General features: G+C 54.0%; 1 protein-coding gene across 1 annotated transcript in view; it reads left to right on the top strand.

Moving 5' to 3' along the window:
- The first annotated feature begins 5,200 nt into the window (after positions 1–5,200).
- The window catches only part of VSTM4 (V-set and transmembrane domain containing 4), a 102,123-nt gene continuing 88,442 nt past the window's right edge, over positions 5,201–18,881 (top strand). Inside the window, exons 1-2 of the mRNA XM_059662083.1 lie at positions 5,201–5,290; positions 12,754–13,158. Of these exons, the coding sequence (XP_059518066.1) occupies positions 5,236–5,290; positions 12,754–13,158 (460 nt within the window). The 5' untranslated portion in view covers positions 5,201–5,235. The remainder of the gene's footprint in view (positions 5,291–12,753; positions 13,159–18,881) is intronic.

Here is an 18,881-nt window from a genome sequence, read left to right as displayed (position 1 = left end):
ATCCCCCAAATCCATATGTTGAAGTCCTAGTCCCCAGTACCTCAGAAAGTGAATATTTGGGGTTGGGGCCTTTAAGGAGGCAATTAAGTTAAAATGGGTTCATTAGGGTGGGTCCTAATTAAATATGACCAGTGTGCTTGCAGGAAGTTAGGACACAGGTCCCACAGAGGGAAGACCACATGAGGACCAGGGAGGAGACAGCCACCCGTTAACCAGGGAAGGAGGCCCAGAGGAAACCCTGTGGACACCTGCATCCCAGACGCCGGCCTCCAGAACTGTGAGGAGCAGCACCCAGCAAACTCAGACATCTTCCTTTCTTTCCCCCATTTAACAATTCCCTGCGGCACCCCTGGAATATTTACTGATAGCCCTCCAGGGGCTGGGCACGGAGAAGGAATGGGCTTTCTAGGCTCAGCACTCAGCCCTCCTCCCATCACAGGGCACTGGCCCTGGCCAGTGAGTGGCATTTGTGCCCTCCTCCGCGGGGGCGTGGGGAGGAGTCAGTTGTTTCTCTGGCTCTCCCTTCGCAGACTTTAAAACTCAACATTTCTCTTGGCTCTCCTGTAAGCAGCATTGGACATGTTAGACCAGTGATGGCGAGCCTATGACACGCGTGTCAGAGGTGACACGCAAACTCATTTTTTTGGTTGATTTTTCTTTGTTAAATGGCATTTAAATATATAAAATAAATATCAAAAATATAAGTCTTTGTTTTACTATGGTTGCAAAGATCAAAAAATTTCTATAGGTGACACGGTACCAGACTTAAGTTAGGGTTTTTCAAAATGCTGACACGCCGAGCTCAAAAGGCTCGCCATCACTGGGTTAGACTAATGTGGCCCCATTCCCCAATGGCCCCTGCGCTGTCTGAGCTAGGAGTGAGCAAGGTGCCTGCAGGGCTTCAAGGAGTCATTGCAGAACGATTAGGAGATGCTTAGTAAGTGGGAAATTCTCCTGCTCTAGTAACAGGTCAAAGGAGATTATTTCTGATAACCTCCCGTCGTGGGCGGGGCTCCTGATTCACGTTTTCCCAGGTAGTCAAGGAAGAGCAGCGATTTCTCCTGCGCCTGCAGCTGAAGTTGCCATCAGCTCCAATCCTCATACACTGAGGCACATCTTAGGGTGACTGGCTCTGAACTCCCACAACACTCTTTAAAAAAGCTGATTTTAGAGAGAGAGGAAGGGAGAGAGAGAGAAACATCAATTTGTTGTGCCACTGATCTGTGCACTTATTGGTTGGTTCTTATATGTGTCCTCATTGCTAAGCTAACCCTAGCGTATCGGGACAGCGCTCTAACCACTGAGTACCCAGCCAGGCCTCTCACAACACTTCCTGACATCTCCCCTTTGTCGGGGGCCCCCGCCATCCCTGGGATGAAGGACATACTCCTTGCACGCGTCTGAGGGCCTCTAGGACTTTGTTCCCATTTGTCCCTTCGTTCATTTATTTACTGGAAGGGACCAGGCCCGGAGCGCGTGTGCCTTGGGCAAGTCTGTAGTGTGTGGCTTCTTGACTTCGTGCAGGAAAGATTCACAACACCAGCCCAGGCGATTGAGAGCACGCTCGCCTTATTAAAGCAGGGAGAGTGAAACAGGGGAGGACTTAGGGTAGAAGAAGCCACAGGAAAGACTAGGCAGTGTTGCCTTGGCTCTCTAGATACTTTACGAGAAAGAAGTGAGCCAAGGCGGGCGGGGCTGCTGTCGCTCACTGGAGAGTCAGAGCAAAGGGGGCCGTGGGGACGGGTTCAGGGGGTGAGCCCAGGATGAGCTGCCCATTGCTCCCCTGGTTGCAAGTCTTGTGGGAGCCTTAGAGGTTAGGAGGTGCACCCCTGTGGGGGAAGAAGGGGAAGGGAAGGCATAGGCATCCTCCCAAGAGGGGAGAGCACGTGCTGGGTCTTTGTCTTGAAGGTTTTAAAGGCCGGGGGCTGAGGGGAGGTCTTCAGGGAGGATTGCAGTAGAATATTCATCAGCTCTTCCAGGTGTGCCCTTTAAGGGTCCTGGTCTCCACTGATTGGTCAGCACCAGGGCAGGGGGTCATTAGTCATAGCGGCTGATCCTGGCGTTGCCTGCCTGGTTTTGCTGCTTTTCTGGGCCTGGAGCTGAAATACAACTGAGGCCTCGATGTTATCTACGGGGAGGAAGGGTCAGGGCTTCTCAGCGGCATGACCAGTGACATGCCAGGGGACGAAAGGCCCCCCGGGGCAAGGTCTGGTGCCAGTTTTGCCCGTTGCTAGGCGCCTGGGGCTTTCCGCCCTGGTAACCTTCTGTATCTGCTGTGCATTGCTCAGGCAGTGTGTTCATCTGTCTGTCTCAGTTTCCCCATTCCACTTGCCAAGGCATCCTCTAGCTTCTTACTATCCTGCCTCAGTTTCTCACCCACCAAACAAGCACCACTGGTCTTCCAGCTCCCAGAAGCCACCGATGCACGTGAGAGTCCTGGGTCCTCTGGCCTCTGTGCTTTGATGCGCGTTGTTCCCTGGCTTGGAGCAAGCCCCTCGCTCTGCTTTCAGGACTCTGTGAGGCCATCTTCACTGTACAGTGTCCAGCACCAGGAGAGGAAGTGGGCCTGGCCTCCCCTGTGGTCCGTGATGTAGATAACCTCCCTCATTCCCCCCCTTCTCTCTGGAGACTTCTAGACTCCGGAGGCCATTTCTCTCTGCATTCAGCTGACCAGCAGAGCCCACAATCTCTGCTAAGTTTGTGGAATGATCCCAATTTATTAGAGTCCCTAGGGAGGTTGGTTTGGAGAAGCCATTTCTATGTAAATGTATGGTCAGGCTCACAGCGTCCCAGTTCCGGGCCTTTAAGGGAAAAGCCAGTGCACCTACTCCCTTCCCCGGGTGTGCATGGAGGGTGCTCCAGGTTCCATGCCAGGTCCTCCACCAGTGGCTCAGGGCTTTCCAGGTCGGAGGGGCGTGCCCTCTCTGAGGAATCCAGATCGGTTGATGCCGGGAGCCGGTCCATCCTTGCTGTTTCAAGGGACCTGGCATATATGGCATACAGTTCTTAATATGTTTGCTCACCTTCTTGGCGCTGTGTTTTAACCAAAGTCACCTCTCCGAGAAAGGTTGAATCCCCAGGTAGGGATTTTCCCCTGAAGTTAGGGAGGGAATAAAACCCCTCAACTAAGTGCCAGGCGGGTAATTAATCCCTTTAACTACGAACAATCATGCTTAAGCTGCATAATCTTTTCTCCCTGGAATGGAGATAAAAAACGCCCTAACCTTTGTAATAGAGATTGATAGGATTGAATCAACTGGTATAAATACAGATGTAACCAGACAGAGAGACAGAACTCAGAACACAGAGCCTACACAGAACGTTCTCTAGAGACAGAAGAACTTCGCTGGCGAGAGCATGCCGGAGGATCCTGGAGAGGGACTGGCCTCAGAACCTAGAGACAGAGCCTAGCAGGAGAACATGGCAAGGGATCCTGGACTGAACCTGACTACAGAGATTGGCAGGAGAACCTGACTGGAACCTGGACACTGAACCTGACTGGAGAGCCTGGACAGAACCTGGCTGGAGAACCTAGCGAGGGAACATGGCTACAGAACCTCGCTGGAAATCCGAAGCAGAACCTCTCTGGAGATCCAGACCAGAACTTGGCTGGAGATCCGGGCTAGAGATCCTGGCTAGGCTGCTGATCAACTGAACACTGTCTCCGTGTCCTTCCTTCTTCGCCGACTCCGTCTACACCTTTGGGGACCCCTGGACCTGCTGGGGTTGGACCCCAGCAGGTTGAGTAGAGGCTCCAGGCAGCAGTGTCCACAGGGACCCGGATCAGCTTCAGGAGTCTGCTGCTCCTCCAGCAGGGGGCGCTTTAGGAGAAGTACTTATATGTGTGTAATTGGATTGGATTGTTCTGATTCAGAATGAGGCAGACCTGACAGACCCAGGGTGCACATGGAGGTCAGCGGAGGGTTTTCCAATCGCCCTGAGCTTGTGAGTGAGAGCAGAGCAAAGGTCTCTGCTATGTAGTCCAGCAACTGAGAACTGAGTCGCATCTGTTCCTGTGTCATGGTCGGGTGGATTGTCTGGGAAGCTGAAGCGTCCTGAGGGTGAACACAGTTGCAAACAGAACAATGGTATGTATCACAGGACTGCACTAAAAACCCTTCCCAGCCTCAAATCGCCAGCACAGCACGAGTGTGGCAAAGAAAAAAAGCAAGGTAAAGACTGCACATGTAGGGCCAATGCTGGTTGAAGGCGGTCCCAAGCAGGGCCCACCATTTCTGGAACCCCTAGAAGACCTCCCCTGTAGACTCACACGAAGCAAACCTGGTGTGTCCTGTTCTTGCTCCTGAGATCCTGGGCTAACACCTCAGCTGGGCTCGGGCCCCCAAGCTCAGAACCATGGGAAAGAGGCCAGGTGTTAGCTGAGTGGCCTTGCCACCACTCCCTGGCTTGTGTCAGCTCCTCCACCTCCCTGCTCGCTTCCCTGTCCATCACAGTGATGCTAAGGGTGGCTGACATGCATGACCCTCACTGGAACTCTCACTTGATCTTAAACAGCTGTGAGAAACATGTCCGTTTTCCCACGGTACAGATGGGGGAAACTGAGGCATATGGAGATTAAAGCGCTGTCCCAGGGTCTCTCAGTGTCAGGATTCAGTGGCATGGTGCCACGTACCAAGCCCAGGCCGTGGCGGAAGGCACCCTAAGCGGCCATTATTTCTGATAGTGTGCACCCTCTGAACTTGTCCATATGGACACTCTCATTTTGCAAGAGTCCCCACCCCTGACACCCCACACCCAGTTCAGGACAGCAGAAGAGGGCTTCTCCCCCGCAGCCCCTTGGCACGCAGATGGCCCGGGTCCCCTGGGCAGCTCATTAGCCTCACATAGGGGCAGCCATTGCATTTGGCACTTTCCCCCACCCCACCCCCACCCCCCTGCAGGCTCCAAGATGCCCTCCCTTAGCAATAAAGGTGTCTGTGATGCTAACATACAGCTATGAACTTCCTGTGTCCAGCATCAGCTCTCAGAGCCTCAGTTTTCCCATCTGTGAAATGGCAAAAATGAGACCTGCACTGGTCATGAGCTAATGATCATGGGGCTCTCCTTGCGCAGGGGGGCCCCAGACACCCAGAGCCGCCAAGTGGGCCGGGCCGCCCATGGGCGGGCGGGGCTGGGCCGGGCCGGGGGCTGGGCCGGGGGCGGGCGCGGGGCGGGTAGGGCGGCGAGGCGGGCGGGGAGGCGGCTCAGCGTCACAGCGCAGGCGGCGGCGGGGAGATGCGGCTGCTGGCGCTGGTGGCGGCCGCCTTGCTGGCGCGGGCTCCGGCCCCGGGTAAGCGCGGGGCAGGCGGGCGGGCGGGGGCGGTTCGGGGACCCCGCGTTGGGGCGGCGGGGCTCGGGCTCGGGCTCGGGCTCGGGCCTGGGAGGAGGCGCTGCGCCTTCGGACTCCCCGTCCCGTGCGCAGGCGGCCGGGATGGCGCTGTCCCTGCGCCGTTCCCAGGGCGCCCCCACCCCTCCCCTCACGCCGACCCCAGCTCCTCTGGGAGGCTTGGAGCAGCCGGAAGGGACCAGGTCTCAGGGGGAGATTCCAGCCACAAGGCGCGAGCCCTGGTTGGTTTGTTTTCTTTCTCTCCAAAAAGTCAGGACGCACAACCGTTGTCCGGTTAGATGGGGCAGAACTTCTTGAACTCTCTTCCGAGTGGCCCAGGCCGGAGGGGCTGGGTGTCCCCGGCTGGCGCTGGGGCTGGGGACAGTCCCTGGGTGGCTTGCCATGACCAGGCCTGGTGGGGGAAGGTACCCACTGCTGGATGAAGGGGGGCCCTGTACAAGGCACCCTGCCCAGGGCAGCCTCTGCCCACGCTGCTGGCGTGTGTTGTGCGGTTTCTGCCCTCACTTCTAAGTTGCTGAGGAAGTTTCTCTCTGTTCCTCAGGGCTCTGCCTGCCTGGGGCTGAAGGGCCGTGCTGCCTAGAACGGTGGTGACATGGTGACATCGGTACCCCCTGGCAGTCAGGTCTTCTGGGACCTACTGGGTGCCAAGTGTGGCCGCACAGTCCCCAGTCTCACAGCACTTCCCAGTAACAAGGACAGGAGCAGGACTTAATCCCAGGTGCAAACATTACCTGTCTCACTTGCCAGTGACTTCTGAGGGAGGTGCTGGTATTGCTCCCAATCTGCAGGTGGGGAAACTGAGGCTCAGGCCTATGCATTGACTGGCCTTAAGCCACAAGGCTTGTGAGTGGGGGGGCTGGGATCTGCCCCTAGGAAGCCTGGCTGTAGACTCTGCTCATACTGGCTAAGCTGAGTTGCCATTATCTATACTAATAAAAGGGTAATATGCTAATTAGACCAGACATACTTCCTGACAAAGTCATGCCCAGGCAAAGCTACCGGCCATACAGTGCCAGGCACCAGCACTTGTCTATATATATAAAAGGCTAATATGCTAAGTGTCCGACCGGCCGACCGGCCGCTATGACATGCACTGACCACCAGCTGCCATGACGCACACTGGCCATTTACAGAGAAACGGTGCTCACAAAGCAACACTCGGCTTCCCCCAAGTGGGACACAGGCCCCGCCACCACCCCAGAGTGACACCCCACCAAATCGCAGCCGATGCTGCCAATGTGTATGGCGTGCTCTCTCTCTTTTCAAAACATTACCCATGGCGCAAAGTGCGGCCCTCAGCCCAGCCCGGCCCAGAAATGGTGCCTGGGTAATGACATCACATAGCAACGCCCAGCTTCCTCTCCCTAGCGACTAGCCCATGGGCCACATCCGGCCCGTTTGAAATGAATAAAACTAAAAAAAAAAAAAGACCGTACCCTTTTATGTAATGATGTTTACTTTGAATTTATATTAGTTCACACAAACACTCCATCCATGCTTTTGTTCCGGCCCTCCGGTCCAGTTTAAGAACCCATTGTGGCCCTCAAGTCAAAAAGTTTGCCCACCCCTGGACTAGCCTCTTTGGAGTTTCTTCAGCCCAGGAACAGGACTTGCTTTATAGCCAAGTGCAAACATTTTACACTTTAAGCAGATGTCTGTGAAGCGTTTACCTGTGCCTCATCTCATTTGATCCTCACAGGAGTCCTGGAGTAGGTAGATAGGAGACTTGGTGGAATCCTATTTTCTTTTTATTAGCCGGAAAATGGAGATTTAGAAAGTTTAGAAACTTGACCTGACAGAAAAGAAGTAAGAAATGGTGGACCTTTAAGATTATTTCAGGTTTTCTCACTGCACAGAATATAGTCAAACACTGCTGCTGTTAAATATTTTACCCTTTGTTCTCCCTGCGTGATCTACAATAATAATCTGCTTCGTGTTGATATTTACTGCTGTGTTGCTGACAATTACCTGAAAGAGAAGTTGGTGTGCTTCACTGGGCTGGAAAAAGTTTAGCTAAATCAGAAAGCAGGTCTAATTAAGCAAGTTTATTCTATATATACAAACGGCTAAGTTGACTAGCGCATGTGCGATACATATAAAACTCTCACTGGCGCCAATCGCACATATGTGTTTCCATCTGTCATTGTCGATCGTGAATTTGGTTGACACTCCTATTATAGAGAAAGGGTGAATAGCGATATTAAAATATTTCTTCTAATTTCCTTTCAATGTGCATGAATTTGTGCACCGGGCCACTAGTTTTGTAAATAAGAAGGCTGATGCTCAGAGTTAAGTATTTTCCAAGGGTGACCCAGCTACCAAGTGGGGAGTGGGCCTTTTAGCTAGCACCCATCAGAATCTGGGAGCTTCTTGGGTCATGGTGGTGGGAAGAAACTCACCCTTGTCCCTAGGCTACCAGAGCAATGGGGTTCCCTGTGAACCTGAAACCCACATGCGGGAAATGCTCCTTCCAGGGTTGTCACTGTCTTGGCTGACAGAGGCGACAGGCTTCCCTGGGTGGTTGGGCCAGGCCAGCTCAGGTGGCCTCTGGAGTACCCAGCAGCCAGCGGGAGGCAAGAGGGCACAGGGCTCTGTGTCCCCAGGGCTCCCCGACCACCTTCCTAAGCTTAGGTGCCGTCAGAGAGAGGCCCCAGAGAAAGGCCCTTCGAGGTGGAGGACACCTCATGCTCCAGGAGGCCTCCCGGATTCAGGGTTCTTCAGAGTCCGCCGGCCGTGCTGAGGCCGTCCCTCAGGTAATGGCCACAGCGCCTGCTTGTGCGGCCTTCGTCATGTGCTGCCCGCTCTTCAGTGTTTCACCCAGGATTCCTGTCACCTTCCCCAGGAGCCACTTTACACGTGCTCTTCACCCTTGAACGTCTCTGTATTGTGGGACAGAGCAGGACCTTAGCAGTCACCTGGCCCCACCTCTCATTTTACAGAAAACTAACCAAGGGGAGTGTTTAGTAGACACCACGCTGTAGTACAGGGGGTGGCCGAGAGTTGGCTCTGAAGCCGTCTGGTTGGCGTTCCAGCTCCCCCACCTTCGGTGTGAGTTTCAGCAAGTGGCCTAGCCTCTGGGCCTCAGCCCTCTTGTCTGTAAACTGGGGATGAACATAGTATGAGGGTAAATTGGGAAAATACATCTAAGGTGCTTAGAGCAGTACTGGGCATGGGTTCACACGCAGCCAATGTCAGCCTTCATCCCTGGCCGCGCCGTGTGCTTGTCCTGGAGGCCGGCTGTGTCTGTGCTGGGCTGACGAGTGCTGGCTCCTGGTGCCGTGGGCTTTTAAATGATACAGTTGCATCTGCAGAGATTTGTTTGTTATGAATACAGACTAACTGTTCAGCAAGAATGAGATGTCGGCTGCTGCGTGGTACACACCATTTGCATTCCTTAGAGGCATAGGGGCTCCTGGCTCCCTGAAGTGAAAGGGGCCGGCTCCTCAGGACGGAAAAGAGTGTGGGGCACAGAGCCACCAGCACATCCCTGGCCAGGTCGGGGGAGAGGACTCAGGCTGTGTCCACCTCTGCCTCCCAGTCAAGGCCGGCGCCTTATTTCCATCACAGGTCCCGCACTCCCTGGCTCTGGACGCTGTCACCCTCCCCTGGCGAGGAGAGGGTGCGTGCTGGCCGCGTAGGTTGGGTACTGTGACTACACTGATGTCCTTTGAGGCTGTTTTCTGAGCCTTTAGAAAACATTATCCAATGGGAACAAGAGGCTTAGCTCCCATCCGTCTCATCCACAGGAATTAGATCTCTTGCTCACGTGAAAACCAGGTATCTAATTTGTGGGATCCAGTGCAAAATGAAAATGTGGGGCCCCTTACTCAAAAATTGTTAGAACTTCCAAAGAATGACAGGAGAGATTAACCCGCGTGGGGTCCCTCCCAGCACAGGGCTCTGTGTGACTGCAGGGCACATACCCAGGGAGCCTCCCTACTCAGTGTGCGTGTCCCTTATTATGTCCCCACCTGCCCAGTCCTCAGGGCACAGAAACTGTTATGGGTATTTTATAGTGATCCTCCCATTGGAATTATCTTCCCATTTTTCAGATGAAGAAACTGAGGGTCTGAGGGCCTTAACTCCTAATAGAACCAGGTTTCCGACTTGGCTTTGTTGAATGCCAACCCCTGGCTCTCCGCCCAGCTCCCCAGCCACTAGGGAGACTTGGGTCCATGAGCAGCTCGATGCCCAGCTCACATGGGGCACCCAGGCTCCCAAGCACAGAGCCTGTTCTCACCGAAGGAATGAGGTTGCTGACAGCAGTATCCTGCCCCTTATTTGGGGCCAGTCTCTTTCCTGTCCACACTGTCCTATTCCTCCTTTAAGAGCTGGTCTTGGAGCCCTGAGTGCCATGGGAAGCCCTTTCCTGAAACCCATCTGCAGACCGAGGTGGCTTCGTAGGGGCTGATCTCTCCGTTTCCCCTTGCATCTGGTGCCCCTGCCTCAGGGCCTTTGCACAGGTGGGACCCTCTCCCGGAAGGCCATTTCTTCTGCTGCCCTGAATTTAATGTCCTTAAGTACAGCTCATCCTCCAGCTATGAACACCTCCCCTGGGTCCCCTCCCTGACCCGTGAACTAGATCAGGACCCTGCCCTGATTTGTGGGAGCCTGTCATATTTTCTCTGCAGCGTGTGATACTGTGTGTCGCTCCATAGTCCTGTGTCTTTTTCCTGATGACCAGCTGCCTTCCCCACTGGACTGAGGGCTCCCCGAAGAATGGGTTTGCAGGCCTGGAGGCCGGACGCTGAGGGCGAGGGCGAGTTGCTGCAGTGCTGATTTCTTCAGAGGCCCGCCCCCTGGCTTGTGTATGGCACGTTCTCTCTCTTTTCACATGATCTGCTGATCTGCCCTCCGTGTGTCTGTGTCCTGGCATCCTCTTCCTGTGAGGACACTGGTCATGCTGGGTTAGAGTCCACCCTCACGGCCTCATTTCCCTCAGTCCCTCTTTAAAGGCCCTGTCTCCACAGACAGCCACACCCTGAGGTCTGGGAGCTGGGGTTCAGGATGGGAATTTAGAGGGGACCCATTCAGCTCAGAAGAGGGATCTTTGCACTTCAGTGGGCGGGTCATGTGGAGCCGTGTGTGTGTGTGTGTGTGTGTGTGTGTGTGTGTGTGTGTGAGAGAGAGAGAGAGAGAGAGAGAGAGAGAGAACGGGGTGAAGGAAGGCCGAGGCGATGGGGAAGGGGACAGGAGGCTCCTCTTGGGAAGAGGGCTCATCTGTTGCCTCTTCTGGGAGCTGCTGGCCCCTGGCCGGAGCCGCAGGAGTGGAAGGGTTACTAGTTTGCCTCCAGGATGGAATCTGGCCTCCTGTGGGGACGAGCACTTGGCACATTCTCCTGGTTTCCTCACTATAAATAATCCCTCCATGCAGTGTTAATAGGAGGAGGCTGGGGTGTGGGGCCAGCCTTGCTCTCATCCCACCCATATTGTTTCAATTTCCTGCCTTCCCCAGCTCTCCTAGCCTCCAGTGGGGAGCCAGCCCTGGGGCGGGTGGAGTTGCACTCAGTTCTGGAAGCCAGCTGCTGCACCCTGCTGCTCTCTGCCTGGGAGACTCCTTCCCCATGGAGTGGGTCAGCCCCCTGCTCTCTGCCTGGGAGACCCTGTCCCCGAGGAGTGGGTCGGCCCCCTGGCTCTCTGCCTGGGAGACCCTGTCCCCGAGGAGTGGGTCGGCCCCCCGGCTCTCTGCCTGGGAGACCCTGGCCCCGAGGAGTGGGTCGGCCCCCCGCTCTCTGCCTGGCCCCCATGGAGCGGGTCAGCCAAGTGGTCTGGCTGTGTGTGCTCCATGGGAACTCGCACCTACGGGCCTTTAGCAGGGCCTCTGCAGCAGGGGAAATGTGCTGGGACCAGTGTAATTGGGCGCACGGGCCGGTGCAGGCGGTGGGTGAGCTGCAGGGGAGACGTGGGCAGCCCCTCCCGGTCCTGCGCAGTGACTCCTGTGGACAGCGATTGTCAGAGATCGTCCCAGGAGCCTGCCTTCCTGCGCCTGTGCCCCGCATCCCGCAGCTCCCTGGCCGCTGTGTCCCTGCGCTGCAGGCACAGGGGGCCTCGTTCTCGTCCACAGCGACTTCGAGTCCAGCCAGCATCAACCTTTTTCTTTTGAATGTACTTCCATCTGTTTTTAAGGTAAAAGACACTGTCGTGGTGTGGCAGGCTGAATGGCGACCCCCGCGATGTGTGACCCGACCCCTGAGCCTGTGCATGTTGCTTATATGGCAAAGGCACGCTGTGCTGTGATTACGCTAAGCGTCCCCGAGTGTCTGGGTGGTTCTGGCTTCTAAGAGGTGAGAGAGAAAATTAAAGCACATTGACCTTCAGGTCATGGCTCTCAGGGTGTTCACTTTGTTAAATCAATAGTAGAAACCATGCAAGAGGGTGAATGAGTGACTGGTTTACACAATGAAGAATGTTTTTATGCCCCCCCCCCCCCCCTCCGGCTCCCAGCTCCTGCGCGGTGAGAGGTCTCTGACCCTGTCCTCCTTCCTCCTTGCCCGTGTGCAGCGCTGACAGGGGCCACAGCTTCTGCTGCCTCTGACCTCCGGTGACCAGATGGCACCTGGGCCGCTGTGGTGTGGGAGGCCTGGTGCGCCTGCTCGTGCCATGGGGTGGGCAGGGAATGGGCGTCCGGAGCTGTGCGCTGGGCTGTGCGGGGCGAGGAGTGGCTCCTGTGAGAAGCAGCCCTGCCAGCAGCGGGAGGTGCTGGGCCTCCTGTGTCTCCTGGTTCTGCTGCAGAGGCGGCGCCGCCCGTGGCTCCAGGGCAGCCCAGTGGTCGCCCTGCACAACCCGGAAAGGCCGCTCCTGGGGGTCTAAGCAGGAGCCAAAGGCACCAAGGAGGCGGGGCCTGAGTCTGGAGCGAGCGTTTCTTGGGGGGATTGGGAGTTTCTCTCACCCCCTGTTCCTGGTTCGGTCTTTTTCCTACACTTTGGCTCTGAGTTGAGTCCAAGAGACTTAGAGCCGGAAACGGAGAAGCCGGCGGCTGTAGCTGCAGGCGCGGGTCTAACACTGTGGGTGCTGCTGGCAGGCGGGCGGCCTGGTGACAGCGGAGCGGCTGAACCAGGGACGGTGCCCCGGGAGGCGGTTCCCAGCCCGCAGCAGCGCCCGCCCAGGCTGGCAGCGAAGGGTCCAAGCAGCTTGGGGAGGCGGCAGGACATTTTTAAGAGATTCTAAACATCCACATTTTATGTGAAAAATTCTAAGTGTTACACATCAGCAACTAATTAAATAAAATGAAAATAACATGGGCTCCCACAGAGGCTCCCCAAAGGAGCCCGCCCCTGAGGCCGAGGGAGCTGGGAGGGTGGGCAGCCACTCCTGCAGCTCCCGCCCGGAGCGCCCAGAGCGAAGGGCGCTGTGTCCCTGTGAAGGCCAGGGCCTTCCTCACTGTCCTCCTTCCTTTTTCTCCGCAGACCTCTGTGGGGCCCTCAACGTGACCCTGTCCCCGGGGCCCGTGGCTGACTTCCTGGAGGGGGACAACGCCACTCTCCTCTGCCGCGTCTCCCAGAAGAGGTGGGGGAACAGCTTGCTGGCCGTGCGCTGGTTTTTTGGGCGCCCCAACTCCAAGGTGTCCTTGATGGTGAGGAGGAGCAAGCACGGGGCGGTGAAGTACTACGGGAAGTTCCACAACAGCTCCTCCCAGCAGCGGCTGCGCCTCTGGGAGCAGAGGCAAGGGAGGCTCCACAATTACTCGCTCTCTGTTCTGACCCTGCGGCCAGCGGACCAAGGGCACTATGTCTGCAAAGTCCAGGAGATCATCCAGCAAAGGAAAAGGTGGACGATCCTGTCCAACAGCTCCGCAGAGACAGAACTGAGAGGTAAGCAGTCCGCCTCCTGGAGAGGTGTGGGAACAGGTCCGCGGTCCTCTCAGGGCCAGGCAGGGCCTCGGGGGCTCTGCTGGCCCATCTCAGCCTCAGGGCCTCGCCCCAGGAGCCAGGCGGGGTCTCCCTGTGAGGCAGGTCTCTCTGTGGATGCGGGGCTGAGCTGTATGCAGACATGGAGCAACGATGGGACGGAGCCAGAGCCTGGCCCCGTGCAGCCCCGCCGCCCTCTGAGCACAGCCTCCTTCACGTTGGAAGGATGGGGCTGGTGGACGCCTGGCCTGCGCTCGGGCCTGGCGGCGTGGCTGCTTTGGCCGTGGGCCAGGCTTCCCGCGGGGAGGCAGTAGTGGGAGGTCCCCGGTCAGTTCAGGCCTCGGGGCAGGGAGCCTGGTGGCTCTGATCAGTTCCCCAAAGGAACTGCTCCAAGGCTCAGGCTGCAGGGCTCCCGAGAAAGTCACGGATGGTGGGCAAAGGACAGCGTAGCCCTCCCCTCCGGAGACGGATGGGAGGTGTGGCCACATTCCGGAACGTTTTCGCTACCAAGTGCCATATTGGAGGGCTATCATGTTTTATCACACATGTTCTATTCAGCGAGGCACCCACCACCATTTTAATAGACTTGGATTGCTTTGCGTTTGTTCTCCATAAAGCGGGTAGTCCCAAATACGAGAAAGAATCGGACTTTACTGTATACATGCAATAGTGTATCAGAGGCATTAGTGATGTTTTGATGGGCTTTTTTTCAAGGGATAAAACACAGTGTGAAAGGTGTTTGTAGTGCATGAACAAGGGATAGGTTAATGAGAGTAGTTCACCTGGAGAGCCTTTGAGCAGCCCAACTTAGTCCTGAAACTTTGCTTATTGTACTGATCTTAGGCACAGAAGGATATATTATCTAAAATGTTGAGCACTTTTTCTTTTTAAGCAAATTAATTCAAGAGAATAAATGATCTTAGTATAAATATATACTTTGGCACGGAAAGCAGAAAAATACCTCAGATGACCGAAGGCTGAGGGAACCCAGTCTGACTGCTTGGCTGGGAAGCGAGTCTGTGTGTTCGGTTTGGGTCACAGTGCATTCTGGGCCGCATCCGTCTCTCGCAGCGAGGGCTCTGCCAGTCAGAGTAGAAACCAGGTTCCCCACAGAACAGCTGGGGAGAGCGGAGAGCAGCCCTTTCCTTCATTCATGTGAACCTACTCGGAGTGGCGTGGGTTCTCCCACAACAGCTGTGTGTGCGTGCTCCAAACCAGAGGCAGTTTGTAGCGATGCCCTGGAGTTGAAAAGCGGTCCCCTCCCCCGCCACCACTTTATTCCCTTCTCCTTTCCTCCGCCCCCTCCACTGTCCTGGTCCTCCTCCCCGTCTCCAAAAGCCCTCTCTCTTCTCACTCTTCTTCCCCTCCCATCGGAGACTCCCCCTTCTCTCTCCCCTCTCCCCTCCCCTCCCCCCTCCCCCTCCCTCCACACTCACTGTCTCCTTTCTTCTTCCTCTTCCCTTGGTCTCTGTCTGGGCCTCAGGCCCCCACCCCCGCCGCGCTCTCCAGAACGTGTTTCTAACTCTCCAGCAGCTGGGCCTCGCCCTGTCTGCCCTGCTTTTAGCTTCCTGTTCCCACGGTTCTGGGTTCCCCGTGGGTCCTCATGGTTCCTCAGCCTCTGGGCGGGTTTCTGGTGAGAAAGTTAAAAACCTTAGGAAGCAATGCCTGCCCTTCTAGAAGGGTCCTCTGTCCTCCTGCGCTTCCGGGGTCTACGCTAGGGGTCAGGGAGAGGTAACCCAAGGGGAGGCCTGAAAGCCCTTCTCGCTTAGACTGGCGGGTCCGCAGGCTGTGGGTGCAGGCCTGCCAGGCTGCTGGATGCAGGTGGACACAGGGCTGCATGCGCCCAGCCGCCTGGGGTGCCTTCCCCAGGCCCACGCCTCGCGCTCATCGCCAGGGGCCTAGTTTTCCTGCATCTGCGCCTCAGTGGTCCTTACATGGAAAACAAGATCGAAACGAACAACACAATGGAAAGTCCTGTGGGCTAAGACGTCCAATGGGAATGTTAAATAGAGACGCTCAGATGCGGTTCTGGATTGAGCGCCTTTGCCCTGGGCCCTGGAGCCCGCGCTTCCTAAATGCTCACTCTGCCCTCCTCCTCCTCATGGGCTTCTCCAGCCACTGGAGCCACTCGGGGGAGCTTTCCTGGGATCCTTTCTAACCCTATTCCCTGCCCCCCCACCCCACGCCCCTGCCCTGGACCGCGGGCTGTCCTGGCTGTGTTCCCCACCGAGGTTGTCCCTGTGAGCTCCCAGCCAGGCCCGTGCGCGGTCTCTGCCCAGGCGCCCTGCGACCCGGGCTGACTCAGGCTGGTCCTTGGCACAGAGCAGGGCCAGACGCGAGCTGCCTCATATTCCTCACCCTGATTTCCACATTCTGGTTGTTTTCTTTTGCAAAAATAATGTAGCTGAGTTAGAGAAAACATGGACAAATACGGAAATGACTTGCAGTATCTCCACCCGGCATAACTGAACATTTCATTGTAAATCCTTTCAGACATTTTTATGTAAATAAAAATTAAAAACCTAATTCCTCTCATTCCATAAATACCGTCTGGGGACTGGCTTTCCTCACATGACTCAACAGTGTGCACATCCTCCTGTGTTGTTAGATGTGCTGCCACAGCACCATGTTCATGGTGGAACAACGTTCCATAACGTGGATGGACCACAATGTAGCCCCCTCGTTACTGTTACTAACGTGGTTCGAATTCCTTGTCAGTAAATCTTCACCAATGTCCCTGTCCTTAGAATGACGTCCCAGAGCCCTAGCTGGTTTGGCTCGGTGGATAGAGCGTCGGCCTGTGGACTGAAGGGTCCCGGGTTTGATTCTGGTCCAGGGCATGTACCTTGGTTGTGGGCACATCCCCAGTGTGGGGTGTGCAGGAGGCAGCTGATCGATGTTTCTCTCTCATCGATGTTTCTGGCTTTCTATTTCTCACCTTTCCTTTCTGTAAAAAATCAATAAAATATATTTTAAAAAAAAGAAAAAAAAGAATGAAGTCCCGGAAATAAGGTTGCAGGGGCCAGTGGTATACTCAATTTAAAGACGCATACAATTTAAAGCGTTGAATTGACGCTTTAAATGAGTTTTTATTCCCACCAGCATTGACAATGCCTTTTCCCATGGATTGGTCCTCATAATATATACTTTTTGGGGATGATGATGATGGTGATGAAGACTATGAATGCCTGGAACAATATCTGGTGTACAGCTGACTCTCAACAAGTACTTGATGATGAAGGACATGCTCTTGACTTGGTGGACAGTGCCACCCTCTCTGGGAGACCTCACCCCTCTTTGCCTTGGCCTATTCCAGTTGTACATCTTATTCAAGGTTCCCCGCCCATCCTTCCTCCCCCATGAGGCCTTCTTGGTATGTGCCAGCCTGTTGAGACCTCGTCCACCTATGGCATGTGTAGCTTATGTGTTTAGTGCTGCGTACACAACATAGTGTAGTCACACCAATGTTTTTTTGTAAGCTGCCGTGGCAGTGAGATGACATAAAAAAATACATGTAAAAGAATCAAACAAAGTCAAAGCCAAGATGTTAGGGTCTGTCTTTCCCCTCCTTGCACCCTAACGCCCCGGCGGTGATCGTAGTCAGCGGTCTGGCATAGCTCCTTTGGGCCCTCTCCTGCTGGCGTTCGCGCACACCCACACACATACAGTTTAACAGCTCCACACCGAATGCTATAAGTGTCACTAGTGATGTTTATTGTATGTGCTTTTGTGTAATTGAGATCACATAGAGAGATCATATCAAACTACATCCATCATTCCCCAGGGACAAAAACTTAGGGAACTTCCAATATTTCATTAACGCCAGCAGTGCCTCAGGGAACATACTGGTATATGTGTCCAAGTGTTTCTGCTGGTTAGAGGGTTGCATGGCCTAAGGCTTCCCATAGGTAAATCTTTCATAAACAATGCCAAGATGCCCTCTGAAAGACGAAGCAGACTTACGCTCTGACCGTCATTACATGATAGTATCTATTTCCCTGAAGCTTCATTAACAGTGGAGATTATTAATCTTTTCCATTATTTATCTCAGTAATGGGAAAATAGTATTTATTATTGTCTTAATTTCAATTATATTCAATACAATACAATTTAACTTAAAGTATTGTATTGAATTAGTAGTGAGGTTGTACATCTCTACATATGTTTATTGACTGTTTAAAAACGTTCTTCTGTGAGTTGCCTGTCCATAACCTTTGCCTGTTTTTCAATTGGTTGCTGTCTTCATCTATTGTTTTGTTCTGATCGTTAATTTGTTAGCTGTTACATATGCTGCAAAATTGTTTTCCTGTTTGTTACTTGCCTTTACACTTTTTTTGTTTTTGCCATATAAGACATTTTACATTTTCAGGATATTTATGCAAAGTTGCCATTTCTTTTCTTTATGGTATTCCTTTTTTCCAGGTGTATTTTTTAATTGAGATGTAATTTATTTTCCACAAATTGCACATGGTACCTTGGTTTTATATCTTATCTAGAAAAATGTTTTCCATTCCAATCTTATAAAACTGTTTTCCATATTTTCCTTTAATGTTTGTAAAGTATTAAAAGAAAGTATTACTCCTTTATCTATTTGGAATCCATTTTTGTATAAGGTATTAGAGGCCCAATGCACAAAATTCGTACACTGGGGGCGGGTGTCCCTCAGCCCAGCCTGCACACTTTCCAATCTGGGACCCCTCAGGGGATGTCCGACTGCCGGTTTAGGCCTGATCCCTGTGGGCCTAATTGCCTGCCTGCCTGATTGCACCTAACCGCTTCTGCCTGACAGCCTGATCACCCCCAACCACTCCCCTGCCAGCCTGATTAATGCCTAACTGCTCCCCTGCCAGCCTGATTGCCCCCAACCGCCCTCCCCTGCTGGCCTGGTTGCCCCCAACTGCCCTCCCCTGCTGGCCTGGTTGCCCCCAACTGCCCTCCCCTGCTGGCCTGGTCACCCCTAACTGCCCTCCCCTGCTGGCCTGGTCGCCCCCAACTCCCTCCCCTGCAGGCCTGGTTCCCCCAAACTGTCCTCCCCTACTGGCCTGGTCGCCCCCAACTCCCTCCCCTGCAGGCCTGGTCGCCCCCAACTGTCCTCCCTCCCCTGCCATTCCAGTTGCCCCCAACTGCCCTCCCCTGCCGGCCATCTTGTGACCACATGGGAGTGGCCATCTTGTGCAAGGATGTGATGGTCAATTTGCATATTACCTCTTCATTATATAGGATGAGTAGCTAATTTACTTTTTGTTTCTAAATGGCTATTCTGTTATTCCTACACTATCTATTGCTCAGATAAAATATCCCTATCTTGAAATGCCACATTTTATAAGCTAAATCCATACATTTAAATGTAAACTTTAAATAAATGTCTTGCCTATTCTTATACATTTAATTTTTCCTTCAGGTGATTTTACCTATTTATAAAAATTATGTGAGGGTTTGATTTTATTAGGATTTAATTGACTTTTATAATTACCTTGGGTGGATGTATACATCTTATACATCTTTGTGATTTCTAATGTTCCTATCCAGCCCTGTTGTGTTCCTTAAGTATCTGTTTTTGTTGTTGTTAATCCTCACCTGAGGATATTTTTTCCATTGATTTTTAGAAAGGGAGGAAGGGATGGAGGTAGGGAGGGAGGGCAGGAGAGAGAGAGAGAGAGAGAGAGAGAGAGAGAGAGAGAGAGAGA

This window comes from Myotis daubentonii, chromosome 13, assembly GCF_963259705.1.
Source record: "Myotis daubentonii chromosome 13, mMyoDau2.1, whole genome shotgun sequence".
NCBI lineage: Eukaryota > Metazoa > Chordata > Mammalia > Chiroptera > Vespertilionidae > Myotis > Myotis daubentonii.
The sequence above is the reverse complement of the archived record's forward strand: the minus strand, read 5'-3'. Positions and strand labels throughout refer to the sequence as shown.